We start from the raw sequence: 21,465 nt of genomic DNA on the forward strand, positions 1-21,465 counted from the left end.
TCCGTTGCTAAAAGGGGTGGGGGGGGGGGGGGGGTTGGGGTACTGGTCAAAGGGGCAGGTCTGTAGCCAAGTTAGTACTTCTCGAGGGTCAAACGTCCAATCAAGGTGGGGGGGGGGGGGGGGGGTGTAAAACTTCATGAATTGTGACGCTTTTCATTGGTGCTTTCTGTAGTTATTGATATCTTTATTGCTGCCGAGGACACCCATTAAAAGCCTGGAAACTCGATTTTATGAAGCTGGGGACCCCCTCCAGAATTGTTTTTTCTAGATAATTTGACTCCCTGAAACACTATTTCCTGACATTTCATGGCGAATTGGTCGCCCAGAAACGAGATTTCCCAGCGAATTTGATTCAGTAAAATTAATTAATGTATATATAACAACTGACAATTCTTTTTATTCTTTATTTTATTCTTATTCTATATATTTATTTATATACATGTATTTACGAACTATAGTGGTCAGTTGAATGAATAAAGTGGGGGGGGGGGGGGGGACAATATATATGATGTCCCCCCAGTCAGAAATCAAGGGGGACGGGGCATATCAGATATCGCAGACGTCTGATCGAGAGTGAAATGTGCAAAAAGATGCTATCAGTGTCCCCGATACACATAAAAAGTTTCGAAAAACTCTTTACAATCCTTTTAAGATCAAGTGGATAAGAATGCAAGATGCTGTAAACGCCTTGTTAACCTCTATGATATTGAGAAGATGACAGCCATTTTTGATCATAGTGACCAGCAATGCATGCACTATGATGAATATATCAGAATTTACAGATTATTTCTATGTGAAATATCGACGAAAATGCTAAGACATTGTTTTCAAAACGGAATAACTAGGAATAAACATCGCTATCAAAGCAAATAGTTACATTATGATTTACAAACTGAACACTTGAATTGGATGATTTTTTTTAAAAGAAAATGTAACAAAAAATGGCTGCCATAGAGACGTATATCAACAAAGTCGTCAAAAAATACATTGAATAAATTTATTTTTCACTCTAAGTGGTATTGTATCAGTTTAAATACAATCGTTCAAAACTCAAATAAAAGAACAAGAGAAAGAGATAATTAAATTTCCCTACTTATTAAACTGAAAGTTCTTTTTACAACAATTTTTCAACTAACTCAGGTTTTCATCAGTAGTTCCCAAATATAATTGAAGTAATATCGTCTTAAAAGTTCTAAATCTATTGAGCTCAATTTCAGTTATTCATAGGGTCTACCATTTTTATTAGGATAAACTCCAACGACCAGTTCATCAGACATTTATCAAAATCAATTCCACTGGATACGATATTATGTCGCCGTCTGAATATCGGAATGCGAGAATGTTAATAGTGGACTAGAATCGATGGGTTCGTTTTGCCGCATTGCCCAACTTGCCGCATCGTGCCTAACTGCACAAAAACGACTTGTAAAACAAAATTAAAGGTTTCTGATAAAATCCGTCCGTAGGTCCGTCCGTCAACATTTGCTTGTAAGCGCTCTAAAAACTAGATTTTTGGATCGAATCAAATGAAATTCGGTATGTGTATAGTATACATATTCATAAAACGAAGATCAAGTTCGAATTTGAGCTTTTTTCGACCGTTAGAAGCAGAGTTATTGCCCTTGCCCCAAAATCTTGAATATTTACCATCCGCATGCCGTGGTGGATTTATGTATTTTATGTTACGGTTCTGATCGTTTGTACTTGGTATTTATTTTATTTCAGATTTTACCATAAAACTATAGTTTCAATTTCCCTAACAGGTCCAAATTATACATAATAAAAAATAAAGATGCGGGACAACAGATTAAAATATTTCGTTTCATGTGAAAAACGGCCATTCCGAATTTTATCAGAAACTTCTAGTTTTGTTTTACATGTCGTTTTTGTGCAGTTGGGCACGATGCGGCAAGTTGGGTAATGCGGCAAAACGAACCCACTGGACTAGAATTCGATCTGGGCTATACTTAACCAGGAAGTTACTGAGGTTTTTAATGCGCCTTTGGTATGTACATAAGAAAAAAAGTCACTGTAAAACTGTTTGACTAGAGTTGCAGATATGCCTTATTAGAAGCTAAGTCTTCTTTGAGTCAAGTAAAAGAACTGTATACATCAAAATGAGAAGAAATAGGCGTGTCTCGGCTATGAATTATATTGAAGCAAGAGCCCGATAAAACCCCTTTTGCTTTTTCATTATATTATGCTTTTTCATTATAAAGTTCGACTTAATCTTCGCAGGTGTGGGTTTTTTAAACCTAATTAGATACCTCGGATCTGTATAACCCAGTTATATATGGAAAGATGAATATTTTCGTAGTTCAGTCATACCATATTTTTCTCCCTACACCATCTATGTCATGTCTCCGGTTCCATCAAAGTTTTTTTTTTGGCGAAATTGATCTAGCATCGGTCATTTAAAACTGCTTGCACAGCCAAAAGTCCAAAGGTCACAGTATCACGTGATACTAACAAAACTAAAGTTAAGGTGATGCCAAGCACTTATTTACAATAATTTTAAAGGTAATTCAATATTATGTTAGAAAATGAAATGAAATGAATGGAGTTTTATGTCCTACTCTTCTGCACCTTGTGGGCTAATGAAGACGGGTATATTATGTTAGAGAAATATCCATTAGAGACTGGAATAGAGGCAGATGTTTCGGCCTATCGTTGTGTGTAAAAAAACAAACGGTTAAAACGGTAGTCTATTTCATTTCTTATTGACATTATCTGTCACCAAGATGTGGTTTTATACAGTGACTACCCAAATGTAAAGGGGCTTGCTTCAATCGGGTAGGAAATGTTTAAAAAAAATATAATGAATTTAGTTATTTGTAATGATTTGTAGTTTGTGAAACGTACCTACCGTAATCAAGAAACTTAAAGTCACGTGATCATCGTTTATCACATGATAGAATCATGGCAGAGATTTGTTTTGACTGTAGCTTTTAAAGAAACGGCTTAGATCGGTATCATAGCCTACAATCTACTGAACGCAAGGTAGTATTTTGACTCCTTACAGTTTTTTTTGTCTAAAATGCAGTATTATTATCAATTGCCAATATTGCATTTCGTGATATTCATTGAACTCAGTCAGAAAATTGAGTTCTTTTGAAGTTTTTCCGTCTAGATTACCGACTACCGTGCTCGCACTGTGTAGGCTACTCAGGTGATCTGAGAGGAAAAATATAGGCCCATGAGAGTGAGCCTAAGCCAAAAGGACCTTCTATAAAGTACTGTTTTTATCAGAAAGTTCATAACTAGTTAGTTGTAATTCATTAAATTTAAAAAATATGTTTTTATTCATGTTTTTATTTTTGCTAACCTTTTTGCACTTAAATGGAAAAGGCGATGACATTACAATATATAACACATTTTGTTAAACTCATTTGTCTACTTAGTGGAGGTAATAAAAAAGATTTATCTTGATCAATTTGTGTGTGATGTTTTGTATGCTATGAATTGATATTAGCATCATTCACAGTCAGCACCCTAATCAATAATCATAAAAACAATATATTAGTCTAAATATTTACTAGCTGATAACTTGATTTCAACAACTGTAACTATTTTCAGAATTTAAATCTGATGTCTGCCTCTCCCAGATGCAAAGGCCTACAGGATTCCACAAACATGTACCATATTAAGCGACGTACAGACGTATGAGGTAGCCCTGACTCATATTAAGACTGTCGTTAGATATAAGGCAGTTATAAAGAAATCATATTTTACAAGAATAGCAACCAAGTTTCCGTCTGAATCTTAACCAGACATCTTTGCATTGATCTTTCCCATATTATAAAATCCAGTTTTTATATTACAACTTGGTCGACTGAATTAATGAGTAACTTATTCAAGGCCACCAGAATTTGTTTGAACGACTAATGATGTCAACTATTCTAATGCTCTTATCAACTCTGCTACAGCCTGTCCTCAAAGTAATATTGATAGCTAAAAATTGAACTCTTAATCAGCTAATTAAGCTACATATTATGATATAATATGATTATATATCATGAGATACATCCTGTGTATAGTCTTTGTAGTATATCTTGCAGCTGTTGTTTATGTGTAGAATTTATCCATATTTCAGATATTAATATTGAAAATTAATTGTTTCGTTTTAGAACATGGTTTGACATGATAAATTGACTAAAAGTAACCAAAATAAGACATACTGTAAATTTATAAGACACTGTCAAAATGGCCGACATTGATAAAGAATCATGGAGTAGTTCTAAAGATGAAACCAGTATTACGGTTGAAAATGGACAAGTCAGAACTCCTGATGTCTGTGATTTACCTAAAGTTAGATTAAGAACCAGTAACACAGAAAGTAATGATATCACTCTAGATATTACCTCCAGTATAGGACCATTTGAAAGGTCAGCTCAGTTTATTGCAAAACCAGAAAATGTCATAGAAGCTCATAGAATCTCTAATAATTATTTGGTAAGTTTTTGTAATGGGAATACATGGGTTACTCTACTATGGAGTCGTTTAAAATACTGAGATTGATGGTTTCACTAATATCCTTGTTGTCCTATTTCTAGTATATTTGTATTTGGCTTATAGTAGACAATAGGAGTAATAGCCTAGACAGGGGATCAAAAGCAACAGGTCAGAAACCCTTAAAAAAGCTTCTTGTGCTTAAATTTGATCTGTATAATGCAACATCCCTTTTAATGGAATTTGAATTTTTCATTCATTGAAAAGTCAATGTACTGTTAAGTTTAGGAGGTGAGAGGTGATGATGTATATGATCATTATCTATTATCTATCAAGAGTTATCTATTGTAATGTATCAAGTCAGGTGTACTAGTCAGGTGTAAAAAGTTATCTATTACAATGTATGACTGTTTAGGTGTTCTACTCATTCATGATTCAAATTTTTTTTCCCAGACAAAAATCCTGTTTTACTTGTATTTAATCATATTGAACCAAACATTATAAGCTTGCAAACAAACCTCCAATCAGTGTGTTCTAATCGAATATTGATTTCTCAATCTAAATTTCATTCTCGAAAGATAATACAGATTTTAAAGGGTCAGCTGCTCCATTTTTTTGACCAATCATACTTTAGTCTCAGAAACAGGTTTTAGCTAAGCAATAATAGTGTTCACAGGTCACTGTTGAAATTCGAGCCTTTAAATTCTTATGTGTCTAGAATTATCTGTGTTTGAATGTTGAAATGACGACTCGTCATGTTAAGAAACTCTGTGATATATAGAAAAGACATATTAAGAAATAGTGAGTAAAATTCCTAGTTTGAAGAATTTTTAAAGTGATTTTCATACATTTCTAGTACCTCTAACTAAAGACTATTTACATAGATTGAAGACTAAAATCAACCCCCCAAAATAGTGCAACTGTCCCTTTATAAACACTAGCAGTTGCTATAGAAATAAAGATTCTGGATTTATTCACTGCAATATTTATAATTATTGTTTGGTTCTTTTTTTCAAACAGTTTGGTTTTAAAAAATGGAAGAGTCATGTGACGGCTCGACCTCTATCCTCTAGATCAGAAATTGTTCAAGATTTGTACTCAGATGATTATAAAATCAAAAATGGTAAGTTATACATAATTTTTATTAACTATAGACAACCCTGGTGTCAGATCATCATTTCACCTGTACTCATCTTTTCAAACTGGATAGAATTACAGTAGGCCTACATGTTAGTTTATCATCATCTAATTCTTTCCTGTAAAATTAGCTCTTAGGTAATTGAAATGTTCATGCTTATACTGTTGACTGTGTTCTCATCACCACCTAATACTGGTATTTACACTATGATATTTCAAAAAATAATTGTAAGAAGTCAATGTACGTATGTATCAGTGGATTAATTACAGAAAACATTGAAAAAGCTTTTGATATCACATTTCTGATATATACATATTTTGTACACTGGTATGTGTAAATATATAGGGATTTGTATCCTATGTAACATATGACTTCCATGGTCAACATTTAATAATATTGGGTAGAGATTCTTGTTATTGTACATAGTATATTGTTTGATAAGATAAAATCATGACAATGAATATCCCTGACTAATATAATGAACAGTTCAAATTCATGTTGCCGAAACTTTTACCCTTCATTGACAGTAATCCTTATTAAAATTTCTTGGTTGTCTACTCAATAATAATAATGATTTAAATTGTGAGAAATTATAGACTTTCATCATTATGTCTCATTATACTGATGGAAATATGTCCCTCATTGCACAGAGCATGACCTTACAAGTATTCATTAGTATGATAAGATGCAAAATATCATGCTCTAATTCATTTCAGTAATTTTTCAGTAAGATAACATCTTATCTCATACTGTTAATAATGTTAAAGATAATGAGATTGGACATTTACAGTATGAAATTGAGAAATTTTCCAACATTTTTTTTATACCTTGACCAAATATTTTGTACATTTTGTAGTTTTCATGTCATGATGTAGGCATCAAACTCTCCTGGTTATTGCCTGCACAATGGTACTCATCATAACTTGTCCTCATGAAGTACAAACAACAATACACTAATTAATGATGAATGTACTGCATTTAGAAACTTATGTTTTATTATTAATTAATTTTATGCACTGAAATGAATATTTTTCTCTCAATTTTCTATAGAAATATAATGAACTGATATATTTTAAATTGGCAAGATCTTGGTATTAAAAGTTTCATTTAACAATATTTTGATATTTTTTTGTTATTTCTCTTTGATTTTTTTAAACTCTTCTAATTGACTTGAGAGTATAATTTAGGAATTATTGATTTATTTTGTAAATGGCTTCTATACATGATATTTTATTGATGTGTGCAACTGTCAGTGCCAATTTTACATCACTACTGTTTTTACTGATTATCTGTTAAGGTGGCCAGTAATTCCAAACTTATTTCTAATTACAGTGTCAACTATAAGAATATCTAATATATTATACACTGTATTTATTGGTTGGTGGCTAGCTTTGTTATATTTATTAGTAGCTGGGTTAATGTTGATTACTATAGTTGGACGACCTTATGCCTATTTATGTTGGAATCTGTCAAAGTACTTCCTCTGGCCGTTTGGCAAATTTCTTCACCAGGTGAGAACATATATTAACTTCATTTTATACTATCATAAGTTTCCATTAAGTAAACAATGAATGGATTGATACAATTGGTCTTTCCTATTCTGTCATTATTGTTATGAAATAAACTGCAAGAACATCCCTAATACATGTATAATGATATGCAAATTATGGTAAATACTATGCATGTCTGTTATGATGATAGTTATATTTGTTACATCTTATAATATGTGAAGCTGTGAATAAAGAATACACAACAATTTTTGTAGTGAATATGTGATAAATTCTCTAACTTGCCTAACAGACCTACAGACTTCTAAATAAAGGATTGTAATGAAATCCTGAGCCCCAACTGTATCAAATCTTTCTTCCAGATTCATCCAATACCACTACATATTGTCGCCCAGGTCAGCTTTCAGGAGAACGATAATAAAGACTTGAATGAAAGATCCACATTACTTGGTGTCAATGATATTAAAACATCTGAAAAACCTCACAATATAGAGCAGTCTCAATATTGGGTGAGGGCTTATTTTTATTTATGAAAACTTTCAGCTCAGCAACAGGCCTTGTACATAGATCCTTGATAGTTTTAAATTGCAAATAGTTTGTAAATCCTTCTTAGCAAATTGTCCTCATTGCACCTTGCAGAATTTTTACCCATCTTCATTTCATTTGTTTTCTTAAAATGATAGAATTTCATTCATAGAATGAACTATGATGTAGACCACCATGAACCTCTCTGTGTGTTTGAGAGGAGAGTTTTTGTATCTATGTCTTTGTTCTATGTATGGTTCTTACATGGAAATAACACACGAACGTAATCGATTTGAGGAAGAGATTCTAAATGTGAACTCTGTTCGTGTCTGTTATTTCCATGTAGTTCATAGTTAAGATGTACTTAAATGACATCAAATTGATACGAGCATGGGAATATGAAAATTTAATTTTACTTTTCTTTTTTTTTTTTACAGCGAAGACCACTTACATATTTATGGTTCTTATTGGGTATTCCTTTTTTAGTTATTGGACATTCAATAGCATGTTTTTTAACATGGATGTTTGTTGTTTCTATTCCCATGGCCAAGGTAAGTAACTCATATTAGTATTGGAGTACTTTATTTCTTTAAATAGTTGCCTTAGTATGTGTCATATCCAGTTGTTTCTAGGATTAATGCAGCAGTTAGTTTTGATCACTAAGAATACTTTTGAACTTCTTGAAGTTTGCCTCACACTCACTATAGTGATTGTGAAAATACTTTTATTCCTTGTAATATTTCTAGATCTAAGTCTTTATTTTCAAAACTTAACGATGATAAAACCTGATTTTATCAAATACAGTAATCTAATTTGTTAATAAAACTGAATTTAAAATAATTTTTAGTGAGGCCTAGAATAATAATGTCATCAAGTTGAGCTTTTTGAGAAAAAGGTCATTGATATATATCTTTATCTTGTTCTAGGTCAATTTAAAAGCAATGAGAATAATATTATTTCTACCACCAGAACAAGTCACGGTTCATACAGAAGCCATTGTAGATTTGGTAAGTACAGCGAGAATCATGTAGTCGTTCTGCATTATTATTTACAATATTACTGCATTATGTTTGTATAATAATGCATTATGTTTATGTATTGTAATAATGCATTGTTTGTGATTTGTAATAAGCATTGTGGTTGTGTATTGTAATAATGCATTATGTTTGTATATTGTAGGATTCAGAAAGATTACACAGTGAAATATTATTATACACCCACCAATCTATGAATATATATTATTATAAATTTACTATTGATGGTGTTAATGTTATATTAGTCAGTATCCTTTACAATTTTCATTATGAAAAGTGGTACATGTAGCTGAAAATAAGTTCGATCAGATGAGGGAAAGGGAAAGACTTGAGGACTGTCACAAGGTTAATGTGAAAGTAGCTTGTGTTCATTTTATTTGGAAAAAGAGAAAGCTAAAACCTTGATTTAATTTTTAAAAATTTTATTGAACAATTTTCAAATCAGTCTTATGTTTGGTTTGATATATGGTTGAAACCGAAGATAATAAATAATGTTATGTTTATACCTTAAACTTATAATTAGATTTGTTAGTGTTTGTGTTTTTATCTATTGTTTTGGGATATTCTGATGAAGAGAATCAAATAACAAATGGTGTAACGGTAAGATAGTGTTTTATTACTTCTTTAAGTCATTTTAGTTACTGGTACTAGAATATTGATGTACTAAAGTGAATGAACTACATAACAATAAACATGAAGTCCAGTAAAGATTGTATGCATATGACAATTTGTGAATTTCATTAATAGCACAAATTGGATGCTTTGCCTATAGAATAGACACATAACCATTCATTATTCCCTATACTGGAATTTTTCTTAAACCAGTTATGTGATTATTAATCTATTTTCAGAAATGTATATTAGCTATTCTTGCCATTATACCATTAACTTATTATATTGGCCTCTCCATTACTAGGTCAGTCAGCTTCAATATTTCAAATTTCAGTAATTCGTCACTTTTATGCTGGGATTTAATCAATCAAAGTCATGTTTTGTAAAGTTTTCACATATTCAATACAACTATTAGATACAATACAATATTATATTGTTTCTGCTAGCTATTTGAACTTTAAGAGAGTGATGCTAAGTAGACAGACTGAATGACATAATGGAAACAGGTGGTGAGCATTCCCTTATTTGTTGGTAAAACTGGCACAATAATTTAGTGGAGCTCAAAGTAACTGAGAGATTTGTGTCTGACTTACCTCAAAATCAACTTCCATATTTTCTATTTCAGTATATCAGCTCAAAGTAGTTTTGCTGTAGGTGCTATATTGAATGCTACGTTTGGATCTATAGTAGAGATAATATTGTTTGTGATTGTATTAAAGAAAGGTGTTGATACAGATAAAGGTTGTTATCAAGAACTAGTCAAATCTTCCTTAGCAGGTCAGTGAACTTGGCTTTCAAGAAATGTTTTTATTCATTTGCTATGTCATCATAGGCCCAAGCTGGAGCAGAAAAGTAGGATTTTGATTTCTAGTTTACTGTGATTGAGCCAATGCTCAATTTTTTATTTGAAACAAATAGCATTACTATTAGCCCTAATCTATGTCGACATCAACTGTTATAAGTGTATTCAGATTTTGTTATAAATTTTTTATCTCTATTTTTCAGGAACTATTTTAGCCAGTATTTTATTCATTCCTGTAAGTATAAGGAGAAATTTTTATGTCATTACATGTATCTGCTATTTCTTCCGAGTTTCTTTATAGGATTCATTTACTTGAGTTAAGTTCAAGCTGCTGAAGTATGCCTTATTTTTCTCATCAAATGCATGCCATATCTTCCTTGTTAAATTGTATTTGATGCATAAGATAACTGTGTTAGAATATAAATATATTTATTTATTTTCTAGGGAGTATGTATGATAGTGGGTGGTATTAAATTTCGTACTCAGAATTTTAACCCAAGATCAGCTTCAGTTAGTGCTGCCTTGTTGTTTGTTTCTATAGTAGGTTAGTACAACTATTGATTAACTCATTGTCATATCTATGATATATAAAATCATGCAGACTAATTATGATGATTCCTTTAAGTTTTTGAATTTATATGGCAACTGATCTTAACAGTGTTAACTTATTTGTGCTAAATCAGCCACTGGACATGGCAGATGACTCAATAAAGTACATGATAAACTGAACAAACTGTAGTGAAACCCCTAAACTGTCAGCCAACCAGAAAATACCAGTTATGAAGGGATGCTGGTTTTAAAGAGAATGTGGTTTAGAGCGATTATTAATGTTAAGGAATAAACAATTGTTATTTTTTAGGTATATTTGCTCCGACTATATTTTCTAAGATTTATGGTGATTTAACGTGTAATCGTTGTGAGTATGTGAATCAAACAGATATTAATGGTACTTCTAACGCTACTGTTGGTTTTAAATGCGATGATTGTAAACAATCTTTGGTAGGTTTTAGACAAGAATTCTTAATACTGTGCTTTTAATGACAAAATAACTTGGTAGCGTATGATTTTGATTAAGAAATTATCTATTGAAATATACTATACATATGCATGCAGCATCAATTGCAAGTTTAGGGCTGGTATGCAACTTTATAGTTAAAAATTAAAATACAAAACAGCACTATTGTTTTTGGCTGGATATGTACCTTAAAAATTTGAATCCGGTCTTCATTAGCCCAAGATGGAAAAGTAGGATGTAAATTTCCATATGATTTTCAATTTTCTTTGTTATTTTTCAGTTTGGTTTAGATGGAGATAAATCATTATATGAGAAACATATAGAACCATTGATCTATGCTTGTGCTATAGTTTTACCAATATCATATATAGTGGGTTTAATATTCACCCTGAAAACACATTCCTCACATATCTATGATGCCTTTAATGAACAACTTAAAGCCACGTCCACAGCACTTGAAGGTTTGTCAGTAGAGAAAATTATAGTCTTGACCTTGGAAAAATAATATTTTGATATGAACAATAGTAACTAATCTTCCTTATTGAAAGTATTTTTGGGCTCTCTATTGGAAAGTTCTTGATGTTTTGGATTCATGGTATCAACAAGACTTTAAAGGAAACAAGTTGGAACAGAGTACAAAAGGTGCATCGAGAAAGAATTGAAAATGGCAGAGAAAGGAATAATATGTTTCAAACTTTGAATGTGACATATCAGGTTGCGTACAGGCCAAACCTGTAAGAACTGACCAACTAAGCGCCACCTAATGTAAATAGTAATATGATCCTGAAAAAAATGATTTTTTTTATCGATTTTTTAATTAAATTATTATTGTAGAATCAGCTCAATGGTCGAGATTAAAGAGTACTATTATATTATTATTCTGTGCAGTATTAATAGCATTGTGTGCTGATTTAGTAACTAATAATCTACAACCATTGTTAGAGAGTACAGGTGTATCCGAGGTATGGTGTTACTATTTTATTGTCTGACACTCAGCTTGATCTCCCAGCCATCACCATACTGATAACTATCTATTGATACAGCTGGCTGATATTCTAGTCACTTAAAACTTACGACCCTGTATAGTACTGATGATCTAAGTAGAGTATAACATAGCAATTGTAGAAGCACTTTGGTACAGTATTTGTTTCAATGAATCTAGTCCTTTTGAAATTCCAGCACTATATGATACAAGCCTGCTTAAATCAAGGGATGTGTGTGGAAAATACTTGTATACCTTTGATAAAGGGATATTTTAGACCCAAATGTTTCAGCATAACTGCATATTCCTTCAAAGGTGCAATATTCCCAAGTTAGTATTAGAAGATACCCTCTTGTAGAAGCACTGGCCAAGGTCACAAACAGAGACAATGAATGCGTTAGAATGATAAGAAGACCTCTCACTGGATGAAATTGTAACTTTTAAAGAATCCAGCTAGATAATTAATAAATTTATATATTTTTTGATATTTACAGTATTTTGTTGGTGTAACAATGTTAGCTTTAGTACCTGAATTACCAGAGGTAGTCAATGGTGTTCAGTTTTCTTTACAAAATAATGTCAATCTTGGGTGAGTCTGCTTAATATTGATTTTTGGTTGTATCAGTGTTGTTTCCTAAATTAAATATTGGTATATCTATTGTAAACGCCCCTTTTCTATGGAACTTGGTTCGTATTCTGTTACTAGCCAAGAAATCTCCTTATATTGAGATTAATTTGAAAATATGATTTTTTTTTAACAGTATAGAGATTGGTGGTTCTACAGCAATACAAGTTTGTTTAGTTCAAGTTCCAATTCTAGTTTTAATAAATCTCATTTATGTAAGTAAACTTATACTAATTTATTGGAAAGATAACTCTCGTCCTGTGTCTTTTATTGAATAGTTACTTATTACTTTCAATCACCCTAATCTCTGTCAACATGTGATAATAATAAACTTTACTTAAATAATGACAATATAACCAATATAACATATTTACTATGTATTTTTATGAATGTAATGTATTTTCCTGCCAACTGTTTGTCTACACTCTGTGATCAGGGGCAAACCTCTGGGGCTTTACAACTCCAATAACATGAGATTATGAAAATGTTTTTCTTGTGTATTCGAGTTCATTGAAAAATAGTCTGAATCTGATTACAAAATTGTGTATAGGTAGGGTTAGCAAGGAATAAGTTTGGAGACCCTAGTTGGGTGATATGAGATATTTTGTGTATGGCGATATAGGCCAATTTTTATCACCATAGATTCAAATATCGCGATATAGAAGAGTCGGTGCAAAGTACAAGAGTTGTATAGGTTCTCCTCTATTGTTTCTGCATAAAATCATTTTATTTACCAAAGGATGAGGGTATGAGATGAAGGTAATGCCACTTTCAGCTCTCAAAGGACCAACAGTTCATTAGAAGTCCCCCCCCCCCCCCCCTCTTTATGTCTTTAGTAATAAACTTTTCATGAACTAAGATACTTTTAAAGTTCTTTCATATGTATTTTGGTGTGTACTTTTAGTTTATTTGAGACTGAGAAACTCTTTTTGCAAACATCACATTTGTATGGTTTCTCTCCAGTATGTATTCTCATATGAACTTTATGACTGCATGAAGTTATAAAGCATTTCCCACAAACATCACATTGATATGGTTTCTCTCCAGTATGGGTTCTCATGTGCAAATTAAGGGAATTTGGCTGAAAAGAACACCATTCACAAAAATCACATTTGTATGGTTTTTCTCCACTATGCATTCTCATGTGTACTTTAAATTCACTTGCTATAGCAAACCTCTTTTCACAAACATCACATTTGTATGGTTTTTCTCCACTATGTCTCTTCATGTGAACATTAAATTCACTTGCTGTAACAAACCTCTTTTCACAAACATCACATTTATATGGTTTTTCTCCAGTATGGGCTCTTCTTATATGAACTTTAAGATCACTTGCTGTAACAGAACTCTTTTCACAAAGATCACATTTGTGTGGTTTATCTCCAGTATGTGTTTTCATGTGAACCTTAAGATAGCTTAACTCACTAAAACTCTTTTCACATACTTCACATTTGTATGGTTTATCTTCAGTATGTGTTCTTTTGTGAACTTTAAGATCACTTGCAGTATTAAATTTTTTTTCACAAATATCACATTTATACGGCTTTTCTCCAGTATGGGCTCTTCTCACATGAACTTTAATTTCACTTGCTGTAATAAAACTCTTTTCACAAACATCGCATTTGTGTGGTTTTTCTCCAGTATGTCTTCTCATATGAACTTTAAATTGACCAGCTGTAATATAACTCTTTTCACAAACTTTACATTTGTATGGTTTTTCTCCGGTATGTCGTCTCCTATGAACTTTAAGATCACTTGCTATAGCAAAACTCTTTTTACAAACCTCACATTTGTATGGTTTTTCTCCAGTATGTTTTCTTCTCATGTGCTCAGTATGATTGAACAATTTGGGAAAACACTTTCCACAAACATTACATTCGTATGGTTTCTCAGCCTTATGTATTTTGATGTGATTACTTAGTTTTCTTGTCATATCAAAACCTAGTCCACAAATACCACAATGAAAAGGTTTCTTTCCAGTAGGCCTAGGCCTGTGTTGTTTCTTGTGAATATTATGATTCAACCTCAATGTTAATGCTTGGCCTGTATCACAAGCATACAACACAAATTCAGATGAATGATGTGGTTGTTGTTGTTGAATTCCTCTGTATTCTGCCATTGTGAAGCTATTATCCAATTTGGACTATTAGTTTCTGCTGTTTTTTTGTTTGTCTCATCATAGAACTGTAGTCTATACTGACTATATTGTTTACTTTTGATCAACCAGGAAGTGATAAATATTACGGATTGACTTAGGATTATAGACAGGTTTCTCAAGAAAATTATAATGTGTTAGTAAGGAAGCTGTATTGCAATACCACTTTATAAATTCCAAGCTTTACTGCATGGTTAATGTGTTTCTTTAACACAGAATATATGATTGTATTTCAGCCTATGAATTTTATCCTTGTATTCAGTGATGTCCACATGTATTCAGTCATATTTTCTGTGGTTATAATTAATTATATATTTCAAGATGGTAAAAGTGACTATTTCCAAGGTAAAGTCTAATTTAACAAAATTTGCACTTTTGGATCTCCTTATGTTCAGTTTTGTAGTAAAGGGACAGGTTTGCCATTCGTTACACCAATTAAACCTTAGTCTCAGAAACTGGAATGCTTTAGTTAAAGGGACAGATGCACCATTTTTTTGACCAATCTTACTATAGTCTTAGAAACAGGAATTTTTTAGCTAAACCAATCACCATCGAAATTTGAGCCTTAGAATCTCTGTGTCCAGAATTATTTGCGTTGAATGTTAAAATGATGACTCGTCACTTTAAGATACTCTATTGAAAAGACATATATAGAAATAGCGAGTAAAATTCATAGTTTGAAGTATTTTTAATTTTTGATATTTCTAGTACTTCTGAAGACTATTTACATATATTCAAGATCAAAATAATCCCCCCAAAATGGCGCATCTGCCCCTTTAAACAAATCAGTAATAGTGTTCACAGCTCACTATTGAATTTTGAGCCATCAAGGCAATGTGGCTCCAGAATTATCTATGATTGAAATTTTAAAAGAAGACTGGTCTTTTCTTGAGACTCTACCTTATATATAAAAGACATAAATAGAAATAGAAAGTGAAATTACTAGTTTGAGGTATTTTTATATGTATAAAAGTAGATAGTGAATTGAATTTTGTCTCTTTTTATTACAGGTTCTATTGTATTATGTATATATTTAGTCTTGATGTTCATGTATTTCTTCACCATAACACCGCCAGAAGCTAAATGTATTTCCTGAAATCACACCACAGAGATGGGCACCGTGATGATTACAACACTTACTGAACTTTTCATATTAGAGTGCAATGCAAGTTGAGTGCTATATTTGTATGAGTCACTTAAGTACATGTAAGTAGTTAATAGACTACTGTCAGTTTAAGATATGATGTGTGCTATATCTAACTTATAATAGGGATCGCACAGCAAGCAACCTTTCATTGCTGTTGTTATAATCAAAAATATGAATTATCACAGTCACATTTAATCATTAAGGTTTTTTTTTCATTAATATATCATCATTTTCTATATGATCACAAAACCATTTTCATTTTGTTTTTTTTGCTTCAAGTAGACACAGATTTTAAGGATTTCTTTTAATAAACAAAGCTTAATTATGTTTTAGATTGTATGAATATTTTTTTATATATTTTTATAAATAATATATTATAATGATATAGGAATAGTCTATTTAAGTGATGGAAATGGTTGTATTAGAAATATTTATATCTTATATAAATGTTATAATATTTGTATTGAAGACATATTTATCATTTTTATTCTTTTCATGTTAAAAATATTTTTATATCTTAATGGTATACTACCTCTTAGGATGACCAACATATCTAAATTTCAAAAATGAGTCTTTATTCATCAGTGGACTTACGTGGTGTCATAACTATACAACAGAATCTCTCTATAATCCAATAAATCCATAAAACTAAGTAATAATTCATTAAACTAAGTAACTTTGAAACATGCTTAGAAGCATAATTATTCCATGAATATATCATCTTTTATGGGAATTCTATTCTTAAGTCATGGTATCTGGTAAGTTCAACTGATGCATATATACACTTGTTGACCATTGAGACTTTAAATGACCATTTTCAGAGATGGTATGCTTTGAAGTAAGTTTTATATCTATATAATTTATAACCATTTTCATGTTTAAACTATTTGTATGTTAATAATTAATAAGATATTTGAAATGTGAAATAAGAAAGAAGTGTTTTAGATTGTATTTTTTTTGTCTGTGATATATTTATAATATTCAAATATTATTGTATTTTAACTGTTATCAGCTTGATATCACAAAGGTGTAGAAGTTGTTTTGATACATAACCTTGATAAAGCATGCTTCAAAAGAGTTTTATTTGTCAAGGTCTGCATGGATATTCAGATCCAGTATAGAAGACATAATTTCTCCAGTTTCTCCCCAGTCAATAGCAAGTAGATAAAAAAAACTGTTAGTTTAACTAAAATAAAACTATATACCAAATATTTTATTCATATTTATTTCATCTATGTAATAAATCATTTTAAGTATATAATGTATTAAATTGGACACATTGGTCCTTGTTTGATATTGTTGATAAATAAACCACTAAGAAAATTTAGTTTGAAATCAATACCCTGTGCACACAAATGTAACAAGACTGCCTATAAACCTCTGGTTGACCTTATCTGTAGCATTGCTTACTGTTCAAACACTATTTTTAGATTCCAATTTTGAATTTGAACTTCAAGCACTTCATCTATGTGTTCTTACAAGTCAAAGACAACAATCTAATCATGTCTATAAGACTTGCAAGATATCATGAGCCTATATATTGTCATCGCCAATAAGACACACTGAATACAGTCCCCTTCAGGTTTTAATATCTTGGAAACAGTTCTGAACAGTTCTGCTTAATAATTCATCTTGTAGATCTTGATCATATGATAAATCACTGGAATTTACTGCTTTACAGTTGTCATAGTAACATCCTGAGACCCCTTCTAATTCTGCTGCCATGGCGACATAAATAGCTGATTGTGCTGCCTGTTTAGGAGTCTGTAACAGATAATAAAAATACATTTCACCATAAAGACTAAACATATTATAAATGTAATAAATAAATGCAGGAATAAACTGTTCATGTTGCCATGCAGAATGAAAATATCATTTTGGCCATTAGTCTAATTAAATAAATTTCACCATATTGGAGTCTACTGTCTTACTTTCTGTCAATTTCACAGCAAAAATGCTCTACATTGACACATATTCTTTGCATCTGCCTGCACAGAAAATATAACAGGTGTAACCAATCTTCAAATCACTTTGATAATGAAAAACTGCACCCAAAAAGAATACACATTTGGCCCTGTAGGATAAGCTTATACAGCTTGCAAGAGGAAGGGAAACTTGGGCCTACCTTAAATAGTAATTTAGCTATAATTAACATAAGCCATCTAATACTCCAATGTGTATGTCTATATAAACCTGTATTGACAACTCCTGGATGTAAGGTATTTATAGTGACACAAGATCTGCTGCTATTTAGATGTCTAGCTAGGTGATAAGAACTCAGTACTATAGCTAATTTAGAGGTAGCATAAGAATAATGAGGTGAATAGTCAAACATACAACTGGATCTGAAATGAAGTAATGGGCCATTGATAAGGGCTGGGCAATACAGCCATTGATTGTGCGCAAAGAATGTTATCGGGCAATTGAAAGCTTAATTTTTGAAATTAATTTAGGCAAAATGGAAAAAAAATGGAGTTTGTGTTTTGGAAAATTGGACAGGACAGTCTCACCAACTTGCCATATCTTTTCTGATTTCAAAATGTTGGGAGATCTTGAATTGTTTTATATTCCATTCACATGATCAGTGTTGTGTCATGGTCAGCTTGATTACTCTATGGCCTTGCAGATTAACATGTGCCTTTCATATAAAATCTTATCCAATTGTCAAAATATTCTAAACATACTTCTGTATAGGTTTATACCTAGACATTAATTTCTCTAAATCTTCACCAGCAATAAAATGTACAGCAGATGACACATTGATAATGCGACTAGAATGATCTCGACTACCAGATAATTTGAGTTTATCCAGTAATAATAATGTTAGATAATAATGACTGAGGTAGTTCACTTGAAACTGTTCTTCAAAACCATCTTCTGTTATTCTATAAGGTGTCAGCATCACTCCAGCTGTAAGATGAAATTTTGAAAGTTAAAACCTATCTTAATATAATCTTGAAGTAATCTTGAAGCATAGTGATTATATTTCAAGTCAAATGTATCCTTGCCAGAAAAGACATTTGACATGATCTGCCGGTCATTCTTGAACATACAGCAAAATCAACAGCCTTATGGTACATCATCTGACAACCTTTGGTTTGTTGGTTATAAATTCAAACATAATGGAAAAAGACAATCTTGTTTGACAGATAATATGGTAACATTGAATTTGATTGAACTATTTGTTTCTGAGCTGTATGTAAATAAACAGGCTGTGCAGGCTATCAAAGAGATTATGCCACACACAATATAGAACACTAACTATCTCAGCTACTGATGTTCTAAAATGATAGCAGGTGGAGGCTAGAGTGATTTACCATTATTAATCAGGATATGAAGAGGAGTTTTATATTTTTTAAACTGCATAAAACAATTTTTGACAGATTTTAAACTTCTTAAATCTAGACTTAGGTGATACACTGAAAAAGAAAATATTTTCTTCATCAAAATTTTATAGTGTCAGCTGCTATAAAATAAAATATGACTGAATTTTTTAATATGAAAACTTGTGAATGAATCAATGAATCAATGATATATATATTTAACCCATAACATCTAGCGCTACAATCAAATCTTGACGTATTACAATAAAATATATTTGACCTACCTTGTGCACTGGAATACTTTAACTTCATATCTTTAACTAATCTTTCACCCTTTTCTTTATGGTGTGAAGCTTTAAAATAAAAATGATAAAGCCCAACAATGAAATAAACAAATGAGCTAATTGGGTTATGATTTATAGATGCAAAATATCACATTTATACCTTCGTTATTCACAAATCATTCGTAATTATTGAACCTGTATAAGAAAAGAAATATTTAATACAATCCAGCTGTCAAGTCTTTCAAGATATTCTGTTCAAACTAATAACTGTCAAACATATCAGAGGCTGATAAGTTTCGGATTAAATCACTCTATTAAATTATTAGACAATCTCACTTACCTATGAATACTGTAACATTTTTAGAAAGTAATGTGTTGACAATCTCCAATCCTATTCCTTCTGTACCTCCAGTTACCAAAGCAACCAATCCTTCTCCTTCAGGCGGTTCTTCAATGAAATAAGACTATTTCAAATGTCATAACACGATATTTAGTATGACAGTTGGACTCTGGACTTGATTCAATGATCGAAAATATTGCAAATGAAAAGGTTTCGTTTAGTTGAAAAACGTGAAGAAAATACAGAAAAGCCGCATAAAATTTACCTGGTGGATGATAATGACCTTCGATTTTCTCTCTAATCAAAGCATAAACGCCAAACATGTACATTTTTATGAAATAAAAGACGAGAAAAAGGAATGCAGAAACTGTCTTCTTCATTTTGTAAATAATCAATACCGGGGAATCCCTCAGATCACATTGAGGCTAAAGGGAATCCTTTATTTACGAAATGACCTCACTTAGCTATAAGTAAAAGAAACTACGGATCAAATTTGGTTTGTTGACAGTCTTAGCCACTGAGATAATGCAAAATCCAATTAAAGGTCATCTATGCGATGAAAGAATATCCTGTGCAATGGGATTCATGCCAAGACAATGTCAACTAATTTTCTGCTTCTGATTAAGATAATTAATATCAATAAAAATAATATATTAATAATATTTCAGTACTTTTATATAATAATATTTAATATCTAACATTATTATGTACATAATTTAAAATATAAAAATTCAATAACAATATAAACCTATATAAAACATCAGGTAAAGACAAAACAATACAAATAATCATATAGAGACTGATACATATAATCATGCATTATTTCTTAAAACCATAAAAACCTGATCATTTCAAAACATGTTGAAAATATACCAAGATAGTATGCATGCCTATATTAAAAATTATAACCATTTATTTGTTTAAAACATTTATCTAAGAAACTGTTCAGTGAACAGCATAGTTGAGAAAAAATATTTGTGCAAATCTAGGTATGATTCAAGACAGACAGTTGACTTTATCTGAAGCAAAATAGTGTGGACGAAGAAATATCTTTTTTCCCCTGTACCATTGTATAAATATAATAAATGAATAATTATTATAATTTAAGTAAAATAAAATGAGTAGGCAGGATGAAGAGTCAGTGAAAGCACCAATCTTTGAATTTTTAATATCATATCACAATAATATTCATTAGTTTATTATAATCTTCACTAAGTACTAGATATACCATACACTTTAGAATATTTATGACTTTGTCTTCCTTGAGTTTTCTCTTTTAATTTCTGATGCCAATTTGATTTAGTGCCAGTCTGAAAAATGAAAATAACTCCATGCCATGAAAATAAAATTAAACTAAAGTATGAATGACATGGCATGATAAAAAGTAAGTTGATGTTCCTTTCTTTGATCATTAATGCAACCACTTCATTTGGTTTCAAATCCATACTGACGTTGCTTTGAGTGTTAATATTGATTTATGCCTGATGAACATTTTTGATTCAGGATATAAGAAGAGAGAGCATTAA

General features: G+C 31.3%; 3 protein-coding genes across 3 annotated transcripts; 1 reads left to right on the plus strand and 2 right to left on the minus strand.

The window, feature by feature from the left end:
- Nucleotides 1-4,203: 4,203 nt before the first annotated feature.
- Nucleotides 4,204-12,658, plus strand: LOTGIDRAFT_165642 (hypothetical protein; the record flags this gene model as incomplete). Its single annotated transcript, XM_009062659.1, has 15 exons — nucleotides 4,204-4,452; nucleotides 5,470-5,572; nucleotides 6,920-7,098; nucleotides 7,458-7,604; nucleotides 8,058-8,171; nucleotides 8,547-8,627; nucleotides 8,800-8,898; nucleotides 9,506-9,570; nucleotides 9,892-10,043; nucleotides 10,272-10,303; nucleotides 10,513-10,612; nucleotides 10,928-11,067; nucleotides 11,364-11,544; nucleotides 11,918-12,045; nucleotides 12,560-12,658. 15 exons carry the CDS (start codon nucleotides 4,204-4,206, stop codon nucleotides 12,656-12,658), a joined length of 1,869 nt encoding a protein of 622 aa, XP_009060907.1.
- Nucleotides 12,659-13,561: 903 nt separating this feature from the next.
- Nucleotides 13,562-14,856, minus strand: LOTGIDRAFT_193387 (hypothetical protein; the record flags this gene model as incomplete). Its single annotated transcript, XM_009062660.1, has 1 exon — nucleotides 13,562-14,856. A coding segment is annotated over exon 1 (1,248 nt), but the record flags the coding sequence as incomplete, so codon positions are not given.
- Nucleotides 14,857-17,615: 2,759 nt separating this feature from the next.
- On the minus strand, nucleotides 17,616-19,403 carry LOTGIDRAFT_65663 (hypothetical protein; the record flags this gene model as incomplete). The annotated part of the gene is made up of 4 exons (XM_009062549.1): nucleotides 17,616-17,793; nucleotides 18,146-18,331; nucleotides 18,701-18,902; nucleotides 19,310-19,403. Coding segments are annotated over 4 exons (660 nt in total), but the record flags the coding sequence as incomplete, so codon positions are not given.
- Between the last annotated feature and the right edge of the window lie 2,062 nt (nucleotides 19,404-21,465).

This window comes from Lottia gigantea, assembly GCF_000327385.1.
Source record: "Lottia gigantea unplaced genomic scaffold LOTGIsca_52, whole genome shotgun sequence".
NCBI lineage: Eukaryota > Metazoa > Mollusca > Gastropoda > Lottiidae > Lottia > Lottia gigantea.